Source organism: Rhinoraja longicauda, chromosome 21 (assembly GCF_053455715.1).
Source record: "Rhinoraja longicauda isolate Sanriku21f chromosome 21, sRhiLon1.1, whole genome shotgun sequence".
In the NCBI taxonomy this organism is placed as follows: domain Eukaryota; kingdom Metazoa; phylum Chordata; class Chondrichthyes; order Rajiformes; family Arhynchobatidae; genus Rhinoraja; species Rhinoraja longicauda.
Genome location: NC_135973.1, coordinates 8,933,661 through 8,957,091, shown reverse-complemented (window position 1 = coordinate 8,957,091; position 23,431 = coordinate 8,933,661). Strand labels below are relative to the sequence as shown.

Here is a 23,431-nt window from a genome sequence, read left to right as displayed (position 1 = left end):
TCCAATTCTATACTGCCATCGTAGAGTCTGTCCTCACCTTCTCCGTCATTGTCTGGTTTGGCTCAGCCACCAAGCACGACATCCGGAGGCTGCAACGGATCGTTCGATCAGCTGAGAAGGTTTGTTGGCTGCAACCTTCCCCCCCCATTGACGAACTGTACACTGCGAGGGCCAGGAAGCGAGCGGGCAAGATTATCTCTGACCCCTCACACCCTGGTCACAAACTCTTTGAAGCACTTCCCTCTGGAAGGCGACTCCGGACTGTCAAAGCAGCCACAGCCGGACATAAAAACAGTTTTTTTCCACGAGTGATAGTTCTACTCAACAACCAAAGTCTGTAGACTCTTTTTTCCCATGATTTATTTCACTCACATATTTAAACTGTAATGTTGTATTCTTAATGTTTTAATGTTTTATGCTTTATTCTTATATGTTTACTGTATGTTTGTGTTGTTACTTGCTAGCGGAGCACCAAGGCACATTCCTTGTATGTGTACATACTTGGCCAATAAACTTATTCATTCATTCATTCATTCATTCTTTTCACTTAGCAAAGCCATTTCTATCGTGCAGGCCTAACAAGATTTAATGGACTTTGTGGTTCTTTTACAGTGGATTTGGCTCATCCATTTACCGTTCCGTTACCTCGACAGTCCCAGGTCCGAATGAACCTTTCCCACTCTCTCCTCAGTCACCAGGATGACGTTGTAATCAACTGGGACAAGAAGGATCAGGTTAGTTTGATGAAACAACTATTGTTTTCAGTTCAACATAGAAACATAGAAAACAGGAGCAGGAGTAGGCCTTCCTGGCCCTTCAGGCCAGCGCCCCCATTCCATATGATCGTGGCTGATCATCCAAAATCAGTTCCCCGTTCCTGCTTTCTCCCCATATCCTCTGATTCCGTTAGCCCCAAGAGCCATATCGAACTCCCTCTACAAACCTGCACTGTACCTCGGAACACGTGACAATAAACTAAACTGTAAACGATGATGGTAGGTCAGGACTGCTCTCTAGTTGGTGGTAGGATGGTTCAGTTGCCTGGTGGGAAGAAACTTGTCCTGGAGGTCAATCTGAAGGTGTGCGTTTTCAAATGTCTGTACCTCTTAAGGCAATAGGTGATAGTGGTATTAGGCCATTCGGCCCATCAAGTCTTCTCCGCCATTCAATCATGGCTGATCTATCTCTCCCTCCTAACCCCATTATCATCATATCATATCATATATATACAGCCGGAAACAGGCCTTTTCGGCCCTCCAAGTCCGTGCCGCCCAGCGATCCCCGCACATTAACACTATCCTACACCCACTAGGGACAATTTTTACATTTACCCAGCCAATTAACCTACATACCTGTACGTCTTTGGAGTGTGGGAGGAAACCGAAGATCTCGGAGAAAACCCACGCAGGTCACGGGGAGAACGTACAAACTCCTTACAGTGCAGCACCCGTAGTCAGGATCGAACCTGAGTCTCCGGCGCTGCATTCGCTGTAAAGCAGCAACTCTACCGCTGCGCTACCGTGCCTTCTCCTGCCTTCTCCCCATAACCCCTGACACCCGTACTGATCAATAGTCTATCTATCTCTGCCTTAAAAATATCCACTGACTTGGCCTCCATAGCCTTCTGTGGCAAAGAATTCCACAGATTCACCACCCGCTGACTAAGGAAATTTCTCCTCGTCTCCATCCTAAAGGAACGTCCTTTAATTCTGAGGCTGTGACCTCTCGTCATAGACTCTCCCACCAGTGGAAACATCCTCTCCACAGCTGATGGGAGACAGGTTTGAGGACAAGGGTATGGAACCAGTTTCTCGGCTTTAAATAATATTGTCATCTGAAATTGGTTCTTGTTTTCAGTGAAATATTTGTGCTGGAATATCTGCCCTTGGCTTTGAAATTCAGAGTGTGAAATGGTCAATAGCAGTGGAAATGAAAATATTCTTGCTGCTGTAAAAGGTTCCTTCGATTAACTGTGGCGTAAAACTGAATTTGTTTGGAACGCAGGTGGTCCTTCAAGCATCTCTCACGTTGGACGATGATCGTCTGGAAAGTGAAGCCAAACTTCAACACCCCTTCAAATTCCCCTTGGAAAAGTTTCAGCTGAAGTGTCTTTCTGAAAGGAAGGGGCAGAGATATAACCAGAAGGTTGGAATGGTGAACTGGAGAGGGAAGGGAGTTATTGTTTTGCAATGTATTTTTGCCCAGAATGCCCTCATGGTCAACTCTGCAGACATCTGAACCAAAGGGAAAAATGGCACTTCCATCTCCATTGGGAATACATGATGGTTGGGGAAAAAAAGAACATATAGAACAGTACAGGCAGCATCTCTGGACAAAAGGAATGGGTGACGTTTTGGCTCGAAACCCTTCTTCAGACCCGACCCGAAACGTCACCCATTTCTTCTATCCAGAGATGCTGCCTATCCCGCTCAGTTACCCCAGCATTTTGTGCCGTTCTTCAATGTAAACCAGCATCTGCAGTTCCTTCCTATACTTAGAACAGTACAGCACAGAAATCAGCCCTTCGGCCCACAATGTCTGTGCCGAACATGGTATCGGGTTAAACCAATCTCCTCTGTCTGCATGTGATACGTATCCCTCCATTCCCTGCATATCCATGCATCTATCTAAACGCCTCTTAAATGCCACTATTGTAGCTGCTTCCATCACCATCCCTGTCAGTGTGTTCCTGGTGTCCAACGCTCTCCGTGTGTAAAAAAAAACTTGTCTTGCACGTGTCCTTTAAAATTTGACCCTCTCACCCTCTAGTCTTTGACATTTCCATCCTGTGAAAAAAGGTTCTGGCTGTCTACCCTATCTGTGCCTCTCATAGTTTTATATAGTTCTATCAGGTCTCCTCTAAACCTCTGACGTTCCAGACAAAACTATTCCAAACTATCCCCCCCCCCCCCCCCCCTTCCTTCCAAAGACTTCACCCATAGTCAGGATCGAACCGGGCTCTCTGGCGCTATTAGGCAGCAACTCTACCGCTGCGCCACCTTGCCACCTGATTATTAGATAGCACCAATCACTGCCATATATCTCTGAAGAGTGATGCAAAATTTTAGCTGTGCTTAATCTCATTGTAAGATAGGGTTGCCAACTGTCCCGCATTAGCCGGGACACCCTGTATTTTGGGTTAAATTGGTTTGTCCCGTACGGGACCGCCCTTGTCCCGTATTAGGCCCGGATAGCGCTGCAGGCCCGGACACTGTAGGCCCGGACACTGTAGGCCCGGACACTGTAGGCCCGGACACTGTAGGCCCGGACACTGAAGCCCGGGGGCCGCTGTAGTCCCGGACAGTGTAGGCCCGGAAGCCCGGGCGCCGCCTAACGGGGGTTGCATGGCAACCCGCATCCCGGCCCAGGCGGCCGCCATTGGTGGAGTGGCAGCACGTGGCCGCTGGCTGGGTGAGGTCAGGTGGGGGGCTGTGACGTCACCCTTTGTCCCTTATTTGGGAGTGAGGAAGTTGGTGACCCTATTGTAAGATAATGTGGGTGAAATCATTAATTAATATTTGTTTAATCTCTAGGCTCGTGTTGCTTGGAATGGCGGCCGTCCGACTGATCTGAAATTTACACTGGAATACAAAATGGAAAGCAATTTAACGGTGTGGGACACTTGTCTCGACTTTTCTTCAGGCCAGGTATCCTCATCCACAATGACAACAATCTGAGAAAAACACTTCACAGAATCAGGATGAGCTTTGCAAAATATGGTGCATAAAAGTATTAATATATTCTACGGTTCATCTGAAGACTAATCTTACGTCAGTCGATAACTACTTTCAGGAATATATAGGCCTAGACTTTTGATCATAGGTGTATAAGATCATGAGGGGAATAGACAGGGTGAACGCACAGTCTTTTACCTGGAGTCGGGGAACCAGGAACCATAGGACATAGGTTTAAGGTGAGGGGGGGGGGAGAGAGATTTAATAGAAACCTAACAATATTTGATCTGAACATGGATTGGAAAGATTTAGAGGGACAAGGACCATGGTGGGCAAATGAGATTAGCTTAAATGGGAAATCTTGGTTGGCATGGATAAGTTGGGCCAAAGATTTTATCAGAGACCTGAGGGGCTCTACCAAGCCAATTAACCTACCATCGGTTTAAACCAGCATCTGCAGTCCCTTCCTACACATATTGGCCGCTCCTCTGCGAAATCTCCTCAAGGTATACCTACTTTGAAGAAGTTCTCCCCCTCTCTCCGATGAGTTATTCTGCAGCACCCTCTCTCGTTGCTCCCCCTCTGTGATGCTTCCTGCTCTCCATCTCTCATCCTACAAACAGCTGACAATGGCCCGTTTCCTTTATCACCGTAACTTTTCTTGCATATCTTTCATTCATTGTTCTTTATTGCTCCACATCGATGTCTATAATCTCTCGTTTCCCTCATCCCGAACCGGTCTGAAGAAGGGCCTCGGCCCGAAACGTCACCCATTCCTTCTCTCCAGAGCTGCTGCCTGTCCCGCTGAGTTTCTCTGGCTTTTTGTGTCTAGCCTACAATGAGCCCTGGTGCGTACAAGGCAGCAACTCTACCACTGCGCCACCATTAAATTTCACTTTGAAACAAAAACTCCCATGTTTGTGGCTCCATCATCCTCCCTATTCCAAGTATTATCCAAGACGTGTCCTTTGAAGAACTTCCAACTGAGGTGTTGAGTTGGCCATTTCTCCACCGAAACCCGGTGCCAGGACTCAAGTTGAATTTATGGTCTGTGATGTTTGCCTCTTCTACAGTAATTGCAATCTCCGATCTAGAAAACATTTACGAGGTTGTTTCCCAGTCACTTTCTCACCTTCTGGTTGCCTGTTAGCACATTGCCTGAAATGCCTGGATCGAGTCGATGTGGAGAGGATGTTTCCACGGGTGGGAGAGTCTAGGGCCAGAGGGCGCAGTCTCAGAATAAAAGGATGTACCTTTAGAAAAGGGATGAGGAGGAATTTCTTTAGTCAGTGGGTGGTGAATCTGTGGAATTCATTGGCACAGACGGCTGTGGAGGCCAAGTCAATGGATATTCTTAAGGCAGAGATGGACAGATTCTTGATTAGTACGGGTGTCAGGGGTTTTGGGGAGAAGACAGCGGCATGTGTTCGAGGGGGGAAAGATAGGTCAGCCATGATTGAATGGTGGGGTAGACTTGATGGGCCAAATGGTCTGATTCTGCTCCTATCACTTATGAACTTATTTGGCCCATCAAGACCACGCTGCTTCTTTCCTGCCAATCCCGCAAATCCCCTTCCCCCAGTTATTCTCTCTCGCAGGTCTGCCAATTCCCCCTGGTTCTTGTATCATCCACCTGCATTGACCTATCAATAGACAATAGACAATAGGTGCAGGCGTAGGCCATTCGGCCCCTCGAGCCAGCACCACCATTCAATGTGATCATGGCTGATCATTCTCAATCAGTACCCCGTTCTTGCCTTCTCCCCATACCCCCTGACTCCGCTATCCTTATTCCTTGAAAGCATTCAGAGAATTGGCCTCCACCGCCTTCTGAGGCAGAGAATTCCACAGATTCACAACTCTTTGACTAAAAAAGTTTTTCCTCATCTCTGTTCTAAATGGCCTACCCCTTATTCTTAAACTGTGGCCCCTGGTTCTGGATCTTAAACTGTGGCCCCTGGTTCTGGAACAGCTATCAGTACAGCTTGATGGGCTTGAGTAGACTTGATGAGCTGAACGGCCTCATTCTGCTCCTAGAACTTCTGAACTTGTGAAAAGTCTTCCAGCGGTGCTTTCTGGCTGACCGGGTGAGTGAGACCTGGGAATGACAGCAAGTTGGATTAAGCTTGCAACCGTTGCTTCTTTTGATCACAGTAAATGTGCTTATTCTGCCCACAGCTGCTTTACTGATACAACCCTGTGTTTGTCCAGCTGCAGCCCTTCCTCAACATACAATCACTGCACAGTTGTGCATTTGCCAAACAGTCTCAGAACCTTTTGATTGAAAGTCTGGAGCTCTACTGGGATGACAAAAAGATCAACCAAAGCCTTGAGTATCAGGTACGTATTCCAGTAACAATGTCAAGTGTTGACTTACCAGACAAAATGTTGACATTGTCGGTGCCCTGTATGACTGAGGCCTCTATTCTGCAACTGTGCACAGTAAGACTTTCACTGAAGATAGACGCAAAATGCTGGAGTAACTCAGCGGGGCTGTGAAATTCATTTTTTTGTGTACAGTTCAGTAAAAATCTTTGTGTAGGAAGGAACTGCAGATGGTGGTTTACACTGCAGATAGACACAAAATGCTGGAGTAACTCAGCGGGACAGGCAGCATCTCTGGAGAGAAGGAATGGGTGAGGTTTTGGGTCGAGGCCCTTCTTCAGACCCATTCCTTCTCTCCAGAGATGTTGCCTGACCCGCTGAGTTATTCCAACATTTTGTGTCTATCTTCAGTGTAAACCAGAAGTTCCTTCCTACACAAAGGTTTTTACTGAATTGTATACAAAAAATGAATTTCACTGTACCTGTTAAGTAGAATCATAGAGTCACACTGCGTGGAAACAGGCCCTTCGGCCCAGCTAGCCCATGCCAACCAACATGGCCCATCAACACTAGCACCATCTGCCTGTGTTTGGCCCGTATACCCCTAAACCTACTCTATCCATGTACCTGTCCAAATGTTTTTAAAATGTTGTGGTAGTACCTGCTTCAACTACTTCCTCCGGCAGCTCATTCCATATACCTACCACCCTTTGTGGTCACCTTGGACCATAACAGAAGTCAGGGGTTACGGAGAGAGGCAGGAGAATGGGGTTAGGAGGGTTAGATAGGTCAGCCATGATCGAATGGCCTAATTCTGCTCCTATCACTTATGACCTTATAATATGCTTTACAGCCATGACGTGATGGATGCAGCTCCTGCTTGTAATCAGCCATTGTATCCATCAACACTTCGTTAGTTGTTGCATCTCAAAGTTCGGAGAGATCATAAAAAGTTCTTTTAGAAGGATGAGAGGGATCTTATTGAAACGTATAAGATTATTAAGGGGTTGGACACGTTAGAGGCAGGAAACATGTTCCCAATGTTGGGGGAGTCCAGAACAAGGGGCCACAGTTTAAGAATAAGGGGTAGGCCATTTAGAACTGAGATGAGGAAAAACATTTTCAGTCGGAGAGTTGTGAATCTGTGGAATTCTCTGCCTCAGAAGGCAGTGGAGGCCAATTCTCTGAATGCATTCAAGAGAGAGCTAGATAGAGCTCTTAAGGATAGCGGAGTCAGGGGGTATGGGGAGAAGGCAGGAACGGGGTACTGATTGAGAATGATCAGCCATGATCACATTGAATGGCGGTGCTGGCTCGATGGGCCGAATGGCCTACTCCTGCACCTATTGTCTATTTTCTATTGTCTAAAAAGTCATAACGTGCTGGATAACTCAGCAGGTCAGGCCTTCATTTCTTCGTGCCTTCAGTCACGAATTCCTCCTCAAGGAAACTATACAAAGAGAAGATTCCTGAGGAGGATGTTGTACGGATCATTGACGAAGAGCGATTACTCTCGACCTGAAATGTCACCTATTCCTTCTATCCAAAGATGCTGTCTGCCCTGATGAGTTACTCCAGCATTTTGTGTCTGTCTTCAGTTTAAACCGGCATCTGCAGTTCCTTCCTACAGTCTTCAAAGGTTTCAAAGGTCTTTTATTGTCACATGTACCAATTGTGGTGCAGCGATATGCGAATTACCATGCGGCCATACGAACAAAAAAGAAAGCAACAAGACACACAACTTCATAAAAGTTAACATAAACATCCACCATAGCGGATTCCCCACGTTCCTCACTGTGATGGAAGACAAGAAAGTCCAATCTTTTTCCTCGTTATTCTCCTGCGGTCGGGGCAGTTGAACCATCTGTCGGGGCGATCGAAGCTCCCGCAGCCGGCGGTCAAAGTCCCCACGTTAGGGCGATCGAAACTCTCGCGTCGGGGCGGCCGAAACTCCTGTGGCTTGGAGTTCCCGAAGTCGGTCCCTGACCAGAGACCGCGGGCTCCGTGATGTTAAGTCCGCAAGCACCCACGGATGGAGCTCCCGAGGTCGACCCCTGGCTAAGGGATCGCGAGCTCCGCGATGTTAAAGTCCCACAGGCTCCCCGCAGTGGAGCTCTAAAAATCGGTCTCCAGCAAAGGCCGCCAACTCCTCGATGTTAGGCCGCAGTGCGGACGGAGACACGATACGGAAAAAAAATCACATCTCCGTCAAGGTAAGAGATTAGAAAAAGTTTCTCCCAACCCCCCCACCCCCCACATAAAACAAGCTAAAGAACACTAAAACATACATTTAACACATACAATTAAAACACAAAGAAGGATAGGACAGACTGAATGTTGGCGAGGCAGCTCCATTGTGAGATCTCCTCAAGTATGTCCACTTTGAAGAAGTCCTGCTCCTCCCTCAGTCTGAAGAAGAGTATCGACCCAAAACGCCGCCCATTCCTTCTCTCCGGAGATGCTGCCTGTCCCGCTGAGATACTCCAGCATTTTGTGTCTGGCTTCAGTTTAAACCAGCGTCTGCAGTTCCTTCCTGAACGTTGTTATCTGTTTTCTTTCTTTCTGCAGAATCACAGACCAATGAGATTGGACAACATCTGGATTGCTGCCACCTTCTCAAATATTTTCCAGTCATCTTGTGGCAGGCAGGACATACTTGGTAGGATCCAAACCGATTACCACAGTCAGCTGAACCATTACCTGAAAGTGGCCTTCTGTAACATGTCAAATGTAGGACTTGTTTTGCCTCAATTTTAGCTTTTAGATTGAATGCTTTATCTTTATTCATCCTGTGGCCTTTTTCTAAAGGACTGACTGCCCTAGATTTTCAATTTATTTAATTTACACCGTTAAGCGTGGAGAATACGATACGATATGATAGAACTTTATTTATCCCAAGTGGGAAATTGATCCGATCCCTCTCAGTTCAACCACTCAGAATAAAAGGACGTTCCTTTAGAGAGGAGAAGAGGAGGAAATTCTTTAGTCAGAGGATGAAGAATCTGTGGAATTCATTGCCACGGGCTGCAGTGGGGGCCAAGTCATTGGGTATTTTTAAGGTGGAGATTGGCAGGGTCATGATTAGCAAGGGTATCAAAGGTTATGGGGAGAAGACAGGAGAATGGGGATGAGAGGGAAAGATAGATCAGCCATAGTTCAATGGACTTGATGGTCCGAATGGCCTAATTATGCTCCTGGGGTTAAAATTTGGAAATTTCTCCTTTTGTTTGGTGATATTTAAACATTTTGAATATTTTTGTGAAACAATTGTGCAAAGTAAAAACAGAGAACTTTGGATCAAAGGAAACAATGACCAGCCAACTGGTGAAGATACGACCGTGTGTATCATAGACACTCCAGATAATCCGGTTCAATCCTCACGAGGAGTTGATCTGTTAGATCTTAACCAGTGCCTCTACCGATGTAGATACAGATACCGATGTAGATACAGAATCTTGCATCGAACACAAAGTGCTGAAGTAACTCAGCAGGTCAGACTGCATCTCTGAAAGACGTGTACCGAAGATAGACACAAAATGCTGGAGTAACTCAGCGGGACTCTGGAGAGAAGGAAGGGTTGACGATTCGGGTCGACACCCTTCTTCAGACTTGAGTTACTCCAGCATTTTGTGTCTTTCTTTGGTTTAAACCAGCACCTGCAGTTCCTTCCTACACATCTCTGAAAGACATGAACAGGTACCATTTCAGGTCAGGACCCTTACGTCTGAAGAAGGGTCCCGAACCGAAACGTCGCATATCTATGTCCTCCAGAGATGCTGCCTGCCCCGCTGAGTTACCCCAGCGCTCTGTGTTCTATGGATCTACTCATGTCCTAGATGAGGTGGGATTAATGGATGGAAATTCAGCCATGTTTCTACAATCCACCATAGGCGATTGGGAAGACCCAGAGAGAGAGTAGCACTGAGCCTGACTCTATGAGCCATATCTATAGACTCAGATCCAGCTTAATGAAAGGGTCTGTTAGAGCCCAGACCCTTCCTTTCAAACTAGAGGTGGGAAATTGAAAGGATGATAAAATGGAAAAAGAATGGATAAAAACATAAGGAGTACTTGTTGGTTGAGTTGAGTTTAGTTTAGAGATACAGCGCGGAAACAGGCCCTTCGGCCCAGCGTGTCCGCACCGACCAAGGGGCCACAGTTTAAGAATAAGGGGTAGGCCATTTAGAACGGAGATGAGGAAGAACTTTTTCAGTCAGAGGGTGGTGAAGGTGTGGAATTCTCTGCCTCAGAAGGCAGTGGAGGCCAGTTCGTTGGATGCTTTCAAGAGAGAGCTGGATAGAGCTCTTAAGGATAGCGGAGTGAGGGGGTATGGGGGGAAGGCAGGAACGGGGTACTGATTGAGAGTGATCAGCCATGATCGCATTGAATGGCGGTGCTGGCTCGAAGGGCTGAATGGCCTACTCCTGCACCTATTGTCTATTGTCTATTGTCTATTGACCAGTGATCCCCGCACCTTAACACTATGCTACACACACTAGGGGCAATTTTACATTTATACCAAGCCAATTAACCTACAAACTTGTACGCCTTTGGAGTGTGGGAGGAAACCGAAGATGTTGGACAAAACCCACGCAGGTCGCGGGGAGAACGTACAAGCCAGCTGTAATGAAAGCTTTCATTTTTTCTTTTTGCAGTCCGTCAAATTATCAGGAAGGCACCAGCGAAACCGAGGAGACTTTGTCTTGTCATCCCAAACCCGAGCCAGTCTCTCCAGCGATGAGAAGCATGATGCCGTGCTGGGACTGTCACTGTGGAACGGCGGGCAGTCTGACTCGAAGAACTACTCTCTTGAAATGGAGGTAACTGTGGCCACAGAGGCTTTGAAGAGACAATATTGTGTAGACATTTTTTGTTGTTGTTGCAAAACACATCTAGTGTGGCTGGAACGAGCTGCCGGAGGAGGCCATTGAGGCAGGTGCGATTGCAATGTTTAACAAAATATTTAGACAGGTACATGAATAGGACAGATTTACAGGAGTAGAGGCCAATTGCAGGCAGGTGGGACGAGTGTAGATGAGACATGCTGGCTGGTGTGGGCAAGTTGGGCCAAAGGACTCGTTTCCAATCTGTAAGACTCTATGACTCTATAGGGAAATAAAAACTGCAGATGCTGGTTTAAATCCAAAGACGTACAGGTATGTAGGTTAATTGGCTGGGTAAATGTAAAAATTGTCCCTAGTGGGTGTAGGATAGTGTTAATGTGCGGGGATCGCTGGGCGGCACGGACTTGGTGGGCCGAAAAGGCCTGTTTCCGGCTGTATATATATGATATGATGATGATAAATCGAAGGTAGACACAAAATGCTGGAGTAACTCAGCGGGTCGGGCAGCATCTCGGGAGAGAAGGAATGGGTGACGTTTCGGGTCGGGACCCTTCTCGTGTCTACCTTCCATGACTCTATAACTGTTAACAGTGGCGCCGCTGGTCGAGCTGCTGCCTCACGACACCAGAGACCTGAGTTCAATCCTGACCTCGGGTGCTGTCTGTACGGAGTTTGCACGTTCTCCCCGTTACCTCCCACATCCCAAAGGTTTGCAGGTTAATTCCCCTCTGTAAATTGCCCCTGGTGTACAGGGAGTGGATGTGAAAGTGGGACAACGTAGAACTGGTGTGAACGGGTGATGGAAGTTCAGTGTGGACTCGATGGGCAGAAGGTGGGTTTCCACGCTACATCTTCCAACTCCATTCAATTAAAAATCAACCGCACTATTTTATTGCAATATTTGATTTTTTTCTTCATATAGTAAACAATGTCATCGTATTTAGAAAGTCCACTGAATTAAAATATGATTGTACAGCGAACCATCAGATTAAAAATAAATCTGATGATGTGGAATGACATTGGTTGCACTTCTGATTCACAAATGAACCGCTGAAGAACATGAAACATTGCTTTCTGCTTCTCTCACAGTGGAAGGCCTCTGAATCCAGCCACCTCGCCCTGCTGGGCACATACACTGCCTCCCTCCTCAACAGCAGAGCAGTCATTGAAGGAGTCGTCGATCAGAGCGACAAGATTAAACTAGTTGCCGAGCGCAAGCTGGGTTGTCAGCAGTACTACACTGGGTACACTCGTGGTAAGGATGGCTCACCAACATAACTCGGAAATACTAACCTTTTACCGATGCGAACATTTTACTAATAGATAGCCAATTCACTGGATGAATTTAAAAGAGAGATGGATAGAGCTCTAGGGGCTAGCGGAATCAAGGGATATGGGGAGAAGGCAAGCACGGGTTACTGATTGTGGATGATCAGCCACGATCACAATGAATGGCAGTGCAGGCTCGAAGGGCCAAATGGCCTCCTCCTGTTTTCTATGTTTCTATGTTTCTGTGACCAAAGGTTGCTCTGCGCTTAGCCAAACCTGCGTATTTTCAGAGCGTTGTGTTGTGAACGCAGATCTTGCAGTGCTTTCCAAACTTCCAGTGCTTTCTGTTTTCTATAGCGTCTAATGGAAAAGATGCCATTGAATGAGGAACCAGATTCCTTATAATATGGTAAAGGGATAGCTGTGTTCAAAGGTACATTTTAAGCCTACATTTGATTGAGAATGATCAGCCATGATCACATTGAATGGCGGTGCTGGCTCGAAGGGCCGAATGGCCTACTCCTGCACCTATTGTCTATTGTCTATTTGCCCCATATTCTTCAGAGCCTTTGCTATCAATGTGCCTGTCCGAGTGACACAGTGGTGTATCTGGTGGCACTGTTACCTTACAGCGCCAGAGCGACACAGGTTCGATCCTGACCTCGGATTGAACAGTTCTGCTTTTACGTTGTACGCAGAACCCTGTGACCGCCTGGGTTTGATCCGGATACTCCGGATTTATCCCACATCCCAACGACCTTTCGAGTTTGTAGGTTAATTGGCCTCTGTAAATTGCCCCTATTTTGTAGGGAGTGGAGGAGCAAGATGGATGACATTGAACTACTGTGAACGGGAGATCAATGGTTGGCATGGATTCAATGAGTCAAAGGGCCTGTTTTTCATTCTGTTTCTCTAAACTAAACTAAACTATAAGTGTTGATGGACACAATGTGCTGGAGTAACTCAGCGGATCAGGCAACATCTCTGGAGAAAAAGGATGGGTGATGTTTCGGGTCAATGAAACGTAGAAGATAGGTGCAGGAGGAGGCCATTCGGCCCTTCGAGTCAGCACCGCCATTCATTGTGATCATGGCTGATCATCCACAATCAGTAATCCGTGCCTGCCTTCTCCCAGTACCCCTTGATTCCACTCGCCCCGAGAGCTCTATCTAAGGGACAGGACCCTTCTTCAGTCTGAAGGAAAGATAGAACAGCCATGATTGAATGGCGGAGTAGACTTGATGTGCCAAGTGACCTTACTTAATCTGCTCTTAGACAATAGACAATAGACAATAGGTGCAGGAGGAGGCCATTCGGCCCTTCGAGCCAGCACCGCCATTCTATGTGATCATGGCTGATCATTCTCAATCAGTACCCCGTTCCTGCCTTCTCCCCATACCCCCTGACTCCGCTATCCTTAAGAGCTCTATCTAGCTCTCTCTTGAATGCATTCAGAGAATTGGCCCCCACTGCCTTCTGAGGCAGAGAATTCCACAGATTCACAACTCTCTGACTGAAAAAGTTTTTTCCTCATCTCAGTTCTAAATGGCCTACCCCTTATTCTTAAACTGTGGCCCCTTGTTCTGGACTCCCCCAACATTGGGAACGTGTTTCCTGCCTCTAACGTGTCCAACCCCTTAATAATCTTGTACGTTTCGATAAGATCTCCTCTCATCCTTCTAAATACTCTTAATACTAATGAGAATGTTAACTGAGTGTCTGTATCAAAGGATCGTCAGATGAAGAGGGAGCGGAGTTGTCGTTTTGTTCCAAAGAAGATGGAGACGCCAAAGTGGAGTTGTACCACACGCTGAACCAGGCGAGGAAAGGAAAACTGGGCCACCTCTCGGTTGGGGTGGTCAACAAAAGCATGCAGAGTGTCCTCAGAGTTACGGCCCAGGGCTGCCCACACCTCATTACCAGGACAGAGGTAATTGCAGGGAACTGAGCTCCCAGTCCTCCATTATATCAGTTTACCGTGCAGTCATTCTTTCGCACACCTTGATTTGCGTTGTAAAGAAGGACTTCAAGCCCTACAGATAGACACAAAATGATGGAGTAACTCAGCGGGACAGGCAGCATCTCCGGGGAGAAAATGGGTGAAGTTTTGAAGGGTCTCGCCCCGAAACGCCACCCATTCCTTCTCTCCAGAGATGCTGCCTGTCCCGCTGAGTTACTCCAGCTTTTTGCGTCTTCCTTCGGTTTAAACCAGCATCTGCAGGTCCTTCCCGCCCATCAAGTGCCGCAGAGATCTTCTCCTTTACCTCACCTTCATCCCCATTTCTTTCTCTTTGTACTTTCAGACCAAACTTTCTGAAGTTGTCTTCCAATTTAAGAACCATCTGTTGAGAAAGCTCAAAGAATTTGACCTATTCGTTTGGAAATTCAGGAAAAACGTGAGTACCGCAACATTAATCACAGAATTTGCCATTTTTCATTCATTGATCTTGCAAAAAATTGGAATCTCCAGGGTATGGAGTTAGACTATATTCAGTGGGATCATGCCTGAACTATAAACATCATACCTTTTCCTCATTTGCAGCATTTAAGAAACATTTAGACGGGTGCATGAATGGAACAGGTTTAGAGGGATATGGGCCAAACGCAGGCAGGTTCCAGTTTCAGTCTAGTTTATTGTCACGTGTACCGAGGTACAGTGAAAAGCTTTTGTTTCGTGCCAACCAGACAGCAGAAAGACAAGACACGATTACAATCTAGCCATTCACAGTGCACATGATAAGGGAATCAAGTTTCGTGCTAGGTAAAGCCAATGAAGTCCGATCAAAGATAGTCCGAGGGTCTCCGATCAGGTAGATGGTAGTTCAGTCCTGAACTACTGCTCACTAGTTGCAGTAGGAGGGTTCAGTGGCCTTATAACAGCGGGGGCTAGTGTAGATGGAGCATGTTGGTTGGCGTGGGGAAGTTGGGCAGGGGGGCCAGTTTCCACACTGTGTAACTCAATTACACCATATTCCTTAAGGTCCTTGGTTAACGAAAATCCAACACTCAAAATTAAGACTCTGAATATATTGAACAGTACAGCCACAGGAACAGGCCGTGCAGCTCACAATATCCATGCCGAACATGATATCAAACTAAACTAATCTCCTCTGCCTGGATGTGATGCATGCCCCTCATTCCCTGCATATCCTTGTGTCTATCTGAAAGCCCTTTAAATGGATAGCACTAATGTTGATTGGCGTGGACTCTGGGCGGCTGAAGGGTGTGTTTCCAAGCTGTATCACTAAACCACATTAAACTAAACTCAGTAGATTCAATACGACAATCACAAGAGTTGGTGACATCAGCTCTCTGGGGGTAACTGGGACTGGCTTGGTCAGCCTGGACAAGTTCAGACTAAGGCTTGTTTCCGTGCTGTGTGATTCTGTGAATGGTCTGGGCCACAGTTATGATCCAAAGCATGTCCGCACGAACTCCACAGCAAAAGTGATGAGCGTTTAAGCGGCACGGTGGCGCAGCGGTAGAGTTGCTGCCTTACAGCGAATGCAGCGCCAGAGACTCAGGTTCGATCCTGACTACGGGCACCGTCTGTACGGAGTTTGTACGTTCTCCCCGTGACCTGCGTGGGTTTTCTCCGAGAGCTTCGGTTTCCTCCCACACTCCAAAGATGTACAGGTTTGTAGGTTAATTGGCTGGGCAAATGTAAAAATTGTCCCTAGTGGGCGTAGGATAGTGTTAATGTGCGGGGATCGCTGGGCGGCGCGGACCCGGTGGGCCGAAGGGCCTGTTTCTGCCCTGTATCTCTAAATCTAAATCTAAAATCTAAAATCTTTAACGGTACTGGGCCTGTACTCACTTTTAGAAGGTTTCGAGTACCCGAGTTTAGAAAAATGAGGAGGGACCTCGTTGAAACTCACCGAATAGTGAAAGGCCTGGATAGAGTGGACGCAGCGAGGAAGTTTCCTCGTGTGGGAGAGTCAAGGACCAGATGGCACAGCCTCAGAATAAAAGGATGTACCTTCAGAAAGGAGATGAGGAGGAATTTCTTTAGTCAGCGGGTGGAATTCATTGCCACAGACAGCTGTGGCGGCCAAGTCATTGGGTATTTTTAAAGAGGACAATAGACAATAGACAATAGGTGCAGGAGGAGGCCATGCGGCCCTTCGAGCCAGCACCGCCATTCAATGTGATCATGGCTGATCATTCTCAATCAGTACCCCATTCCTGCCTTCTCCCCATACCCGCTGACTCCGCTATCCTTAAGAGCTCTATCCAGCTCTCTCTTGAATGCATTCTGAGAATTGGCCTCCACTGCCTTCTGAGGCAGAGAATTCCACAGATTCACAACTCTCTGACTGAAAAAGTTTTTTCCTCATCTCCGTTCTAAATGGCCTACCCTTTATTCTTAAACCGTTGCCCCTGGTTCTGGACTCCCCCAACATTGGGAACATGTTTCCTGCCTCTAACGTGTCCAACCCCTTAATAACCTTATACGTTTCGATACGGAGATGAGCAGGCTCTTGATTAGTACGGGTGTCAAAGGTTTCGGCGAGGAGGCAGGAGGATGGGGTTGAGAGGGAGAGATAGATCGGCCATGATTGAATGGCGGAGTGGACTCGATGGGACGAACGGCCTAATCCTGCTCCTGTGACTAGTGAACTTATGAAAAAGACTGCTCTCCTGTGTTTGGAGGCTGAGGTGGGGTTTTTATTCTGCACAGTTTCAGGATGCCGACTTCCTGCATGAAACGTGTGGCTGGGTGCTGCAGCTCTCGCGGAAGGCAGCAGGCCTAGTCAACGACGGTGGACGATCATTTCGCCAAGTGTGGAGGCTGAGCAGGTTGAGACAGCTGCTGCTGCATGTCGTTCCATTGTACCTTGCAACCGTTCAGGAAACAATACAACAGGTGCAAGGAGAACTCAAAAGTAAGTGGAGATAATAAATCTTAATAATAATAATAAATGGGCGGCACGGTGGGTGGCGCAGCGGTAGAGTTGCTGCCTTACAGCGAATGCAGCGCTGGAGGACTCGGGTTCGATCCTGACTACGGGCGCCGTCTGTACGGAGTTTGTATGTTCTCCCCGTGACCTGCGTGGGTTTTCTCCGAGATCTTCGGTTTCCTCCCACACTCCAAAGACGTACAGGTTTGTAGGTTCATTGACTGGGTAAATGTAAAAATTGTCCCTAGTGTGTGTAGGATAGTGTTAGTGTGCGGGGATCGCTGGGCGGCGCGGACTCGGTGGGCCGAAGGGCCTGTTTCCGCGCTGTATCACTAAATCTAAATCTAAAATCATTGCATCAAAACAGTGCACCTGGTTGCGGCAGGTTTAGGTTTATTATATTGGCGTGGTGGCACAGCGGCAGAGTTGCTGCCTGACAGCGCCAGAGACTTGGGTTCAGATCCTGACTACGGGCGCTGTCTGCACAGCGTTTGTATGTTCTCCCTGTGCCCCTTGTGGGATTTCGATCGCTGGTCGAGACCACGAGAGAACTCGGTGGGCCAAAAGGCCTGTCTCCGCGCTCTATCTCGAAAGTCTAAAGTCTAAAAGTAAAGTCTACTGAGGTGCAGTGAAAAGCTTTGCTCTGAATATCAGAGGATACTATACATAAATACAATCGATCCAAACTCAAGTACAATAAGTAGAGCAAAGGGGAAGATACAGAGTGCAGAATGCAGTTCTCAGCATTGTAGCGCACCAGTTCCAGAGACAAAGTCCAATGTCCACAATGGGGTAGAGGTGAATCTGACAGTACCTTAGCTTATGGAAGGACTTTTCAAAAGCCTGATAACATATTGAAAGTTGTTCCTGAGCCTGGTGGAGTGTGTCACAAAATGCTGGAGTAACTCAGCAGGTCAGGCAGCATCTAGGAGAGAGGGAATGGGTGACGTTTCGGGTCGAGACCCTTCTTCAGACTGATGTCAGGGGGGGCGGGACAAAGAAAGGATATAGGTTGAGACAGTGGGAGAATTGGGAAGGGGGAGGGGAAGAGAGGGACAGAGGAACTATCTAAAGTTGGAGAAGTCAATGTTCATACCGTTGGGCTGCAAGCTGCCCAAGCGAAATATTAGGTGCCGTTCCTCCAATTTCCGGTGGGCCTCACTATGGCACTGGAGGAGGCCCATGCCAGAAGGGTCAGACTGGGAATGGGAGGGGGAGTTGAAGTGCTCAGCCACCGGGAGATCAGTTTGGCCAACGCGGACCGAGCGCAGGTGTTGAGCGAAGCGATCGCCGAGCCTGCGTTTGGTCTCGCCGATGTCGAGTGTGTTATCACACACCCTTTAGAAATGCCATATGGCAATACAACTGGGTCTATCTAATTTCCACTAAACCATGGGAATAATTCATCTGCCCACTTGGTTCATTGCTATCGGTTCAGCTAACTTGTCTCGCAAACAGATTGCAACTGAGATGCCTTCTCAGAATCGAGCAAGCAAAAGACACAAAGTGCTGGAGTAACTCAGCAGGCCAGGCAGCGTCTCTGGAGAACGCTGATAAAGGTCAGGGTTAGGGCCCTTCTTCAGAGTGGAGCAGGGACCTGACCTGAAACGTCGCCTATTATAAATGTGGAATCGGAAGTTACAGTGGAATTGGTAACACTTGTAAAATATAATCTTGTGTAGACATGTAAACAGCTGAGGCAATTTGACTTCCAGAGCCCATCGCTACGCTAAAGGAGGCCTACCACGAAGTGACACTGAAGGAACTCGACCAACAATGGAAACAGACAACGGAGGAATATCTGGAGAAAATTCAGTCTTTTGTACCCACAGTGGTTCAGGATGCTTGGCTGCTGAAAAAACTACAAGGAGTGCTTCATATCACCAAGAAAGCCTTTGATTTGGTAAGAGGAATAAATGTTGTGTTAGTGTCACTAATATTTGATGTTCCACCTAGAATTTTAAGTAGACAATAGCGTGCTTCTCAGCTCAAGAGTCAAGTGTCTGAAGAAGGGTCACGACCCGAAACGTCGCCCATTCCTTTTTGCCAGAGATGCTGCCTGTCCCGCTGAGTTACTCCAGCTTTTTGTGTCCATTTTCGGTGTAAACCAGCATCTGCAGTTCCTTCCAACACAGACAAACACGCACACGCGCACACACAGACACACACTGACATGCAAGCGCGCACACACAAACACACATGCACACTGACACACACACATATATGCACACACAAACAAGCATACTGACAAACACGCGCACACTGACACACACACACACATGTGCACATACACAGATGCACACTGACACGCACACACTTGCACGCTGACACACACACACACACAAGCACACTTACACGCACACACATGCGCACACACACAGACGCACACTGACACGCATGTGCGCGCACACACACACACGCACACACAACCACACACGCGCACTGACACGCGCACACACACATGCGCTCACACACACACTGTCACGCACACTGTCACGCACGCACACACACACAAACACCATCGCACACTGACACCCGCACACACACACACACACACACACACACATTCCTACACCTTGCACACACGCGCACTGACACGCACACACACACACACACATGCGCTCACACACACACAAACACACGCACACTGTCACGCACACACACACACACACACACACACACACACACACACACACACACACACACACACACACAAACACACACACACATTCCTACACCTTGTTAATGGTTGCAAAAGTCATGATCAGTGCTGTAAATTTTAAATGGTGAGATGCTTTGTGCAATTTTCCATTTTCCTTGCAAGATAAATAACTTGGCCGACTGCATCAATATTGCTCCATTGACCTTATCACCCAAAATCAAAGGTCTGTAGTTGACCTGGACAGACGTATGAAAATAAACCACAGCAGCAGCTGGTCAGAGCCAACGATGACTCCCGCCCCAGAGGCAGACGTACAAATTCCAACACGATTGGAACGAATGACTGACATTTTTTTCCAAGTAAATGAAGTGTTTAGTGGAGGAAATTCTCTCAGGGTCACTGAAACGCCAGTCCTGGGACAGTCCCACCAGCCAGGCAGTAACGTGGCACCACACCCCTCAGAAAAAGAGCATTGGAATAAGTCCAAGCAGACAGTAGACTTTCAGCAGCACTTTGCATTCGCTAGCATTTGCCATTCGCTTTGCATTCGGTTTACATAACAGTGAAAAAGTTGTGAGGAATTTAGTTTTGCTTTAGTTTGTTGCCGCGTGTACCGAGGTACAGTGAAAAGCTTTTGTGGCGCGCTAACCAGTCAGCAGGAAGCCAAAACATGATTACAATCGAGCCATTTACAGTGTACAGACACATGGTGAGGGAAGAACGCCTAGTGCAAGGTAAAGCCAGCTTAGACCAAGGGTCATGAAAGAGGTAGGCAGTAGTTCAGTGCTGCCCTGTGGTTGGGGCAGGATGATTAAGGTCAAGAAGGATGAGGGGAGATCTTATCGAAACGCATAAGATTATTAAGGGGTTGGACACGTTAGAGGCAGGAAACATGTTCCCAATGTTGGGGGAGTCCAGAACAAGGGGCCACAGTTTAAGAATAAGGGGTAGGCCATTTAGAACTGAGAAGAGGAAAAACTTTTTCAGTCAGAGAGTTGTGAATCTGTGGAATTCCCTGCCTCAGAAGGCAGTGGAGGCCAATTCTCTGAATGCATTCAAGAGAGAGCTAGATAGAGCTCTTAAGGATAGCGGAGTCAGGGGGTATGGGGAGAAGGCAGGAATGGGGTACTGATTGAGAATGATCAGCCATGATCACATTGAATGGCGGTGCTGGCTCGAAGGGCCGAATGGCCTCCTCCTGCACCTATTGTCTATTGTCTATTGTAAGAAGGCTCTTGGATCCAGAAAATCTGGGTCATGAAGGGATGGATATCATCTCTGGACTCTCAATCTGAAGAAGGGTCTCGACCCGAAAGGTCGCCCATTCCTTCTCTCCAGAGATGCTGCCTGGCCCGGCTGAGTTACTCCAGCATTTTGTGTTTATCTTCAGTGCTCCTGTTCCATTTTTACCATTGTCCACCTGAGCTGACTTTAGTCCACCGACGTTAACATCTTTCTTTTCATCCATGCAGGCCACAAACCAAACGGTGAAGTGGGCAGAGGCAAAAATCACCAAAGCTACAAGCAGGATCCAAAAACCACTTGCAAATCTCTACAAGCACTCGGCAGAGTAAGTGCCAAGGCATTAAATGCCACCTCTTCATACCTATACATATTATATGTATGCTGAAATTCAAGGCAATAAAATTAATTCACCTGGTATTGTCGTGCGTCAGTTGTATGGAAGCATTTTAGGCCTTTTGGATAGTGGGAATGATATAAAATAAAGACAGGGTAGCCAAGGTGGTGCAGCGGTAGAGTTGCTGCCTTACAACACTTGCAACACTGGATTTTTTTTAGAGCTACAGCGCAGAAACAGGCCCTTCGGCCCACCGAGTCCGCACCGCCCAGCGATCCCCGCACATTAACACTATCCTACACACACTAGGGACAATTTTTACATTTACCCAGTCAATTAACCTACAAACCTGTACGTCTTGGGAGTGTGGGAGGAAACCGAAGATCTCGGAGAAAACCCACGCAGATCACGGGGAGAACGTACAAACTCCGTACAGACAGCGCCCGTAGTCAGGATCGAACCTGAGTCTCCGGCGCTGCATTCGCTGTAAGGCAGCAACTCTACCGCTGCGCCACCGTGCCGCCATTCAGGTTCAACCCTGACTACGGGTGCTGTCTGCACAGAGCTTGTACGTTCTCCCCGTGACCACCTGGGTTTTCTCCGAGATCTTCGCTTTCCTCCCACACTCTAGAGACGTACAGGTTTGTAGGTTAATTGGCTTGGTGTATGTGTAAATTGTCCCTAGTGTGTGTGGGATAGTGTTAATGTGCGGGGATCGCTGGTCGGTGTGGGCTGAAGGGCCTGTTTCCACACTGTATCTCTAAACTAAACTAAACTAAGCATTTTCTTTCTATATTACCGCCATTTAATAATGACATTTGAGAAGCTCAGTTTTCGACCAGCAATTATCTCTGTGTTTCCGATAAGTTTGATTTTGTAAACTCAGCTATTTATTGGTGCTCTTTCACTCATTAATGTACAGTGGTTGTGTTTTGCAGACAATGTTCTGTCACAGTGAATGTGCCTTTGTGGCCAATGGGGAAACAATTGTTTGATGTGGCTAATATCACCAACTACCTTGTGGAAACCAAGTTGATCAAGGGACTCAGGAGCCTGTACAACATAAACCTGGCAGCAGAATATTACAGACTTAAACGCAGGATAATGGACACCCCATTCGAACGTAAGTTTTTGCTCGTGTAAACGGTGTGGGCTGGAGGATTTGAAAATAACTTGCCTCAGTAACCACTCCTGAGAATTTTTCGAATGCGTTTCTATTATGGATTCTTTTGTCGAAAAAGATGGATTGGTTTTGAAGTATCCATTAGCGATGCTGGTTTAAAACGAGTGCACTGTCGATGATTTTGAGATACCAACACTCTTCTTCCTGCCTCCCATAACCAAACATTTCCATTTCAAATGGTTCTCACGTGTTTATTTTACAAAAATGCAAATGGTGGGTATGGTGGCGCAGCGGTAGAGCTACTGCCTTACAGCGCCAGAGGCAAGGGTTCGATCCTGACTTGGGGTGCTGTCTGTACAGAGTTTGTACGCTCTCACCATGACCTGCATGGGTTTTCTCCGAGATCTCCGGTTTCCTCCCACACTCCAAAGGTTTGTCGATTAATTGGCTTGGTTTAAATGTAAAATTGTCACTAGTGTGTTAATGTGCGGGGGAGTCGCTGGTCGGCACGGACTCAGTGGGCCGAAGGGCCTGTTTCCGTGCTGTATCTCTAAACTAAACCAAACCAGTGATATTAATTCACTGTGCACTGAACCTTCTGTCTCAATTAACTAAGGTAGTGATGGTGGAAAGACACAAATGGCCAAAAGGATGATGAAACATTTCCACTGACCTTGTGCTGATGTTAGATCACTGAGAAATATCATCACGACTATTTATTCTCCAGTTACCTTCTAAGATTAAAAAAAAAGGAAAAATATCAAGCATGTTAAATTCTCTGTCAACGAAACAATGAGTTCAGTTTACTACAGAATAAAATGAGCATTAACAAAATTGAATGCTGAAAGAAGTTCCAATTAATTTCGTCTACCGTGATTGCAACATTATTTGGAAGCGAGGGGTGGAATCTAGGGGAGAATTGATGACAGTAGGGAGAGAAAAATGTTAGATTAGATTGGTATAGGTTTAGTGTGAATGGACGGTGGATGGTCTCTCTCTCTCTCTCTCTCTCTCTCTCTCTTCTCTCTCTCTCTCTCTCTCTCTCTCTCTCTCT

The 23,431-nt window shown here is 47.1% G+C and overlaps 1 protein-coding gene across 1 annotated transcript in view; it reads left to right on the top strand.

Annotated features, from left to right (window-relative positions):
* The window catches only part of LOC144604175 (uncharacterized), a 257,398-nt gene that overhangs the window by 205,770 nt on the left and 28,197 nt on the right, over positions 1-23,431 (top strand). The window contains exons 55-67 of the mRNA XM_078418381.1: positions 613-734; positions 2,005-2,145; positions 3,534-3,647; positions 5,886-6,014; positions 8,568-8,729; positions 10,655-10,819; positions 11,933-12,098; positions 13,843-14,042; positions 14,416-14,508; positions 16,794-16,998; positions 18,729-18,916; positions 21,148-21,245; positions 22,193-22,377. Of these exons, the coding sequence (XP_078274507.1) occupies positions 613-734; positions 2,005-2,145; positions 3,534-3,647; positions 5,886-6,014; positions 8,568-8,729; positions 10,655-10,819; positions 11,933-12,098; positions 13,843-14,042; positions 14,416-14,508; positions 16,794-16,998; positions 18,729-18,916; positions 21,148-21,245; positions 22,193-22,377 (1,968 nt within the window). The remainder of the gene's footprint in view (positions 1-612; positions 735-2,004; positions 2,146-3,533; positions 3,648-5,885; positions 6,015-8,567; positions 8,730-10,654; positions 10,820-11,932; positions 12,099-13,842; positions 14,043-14,415; positions 14,509-16,793; positions 16,999-18,728; positions 18,917-21,147; positions 21,246-22,192; positions 22,378-23,431) is intronic.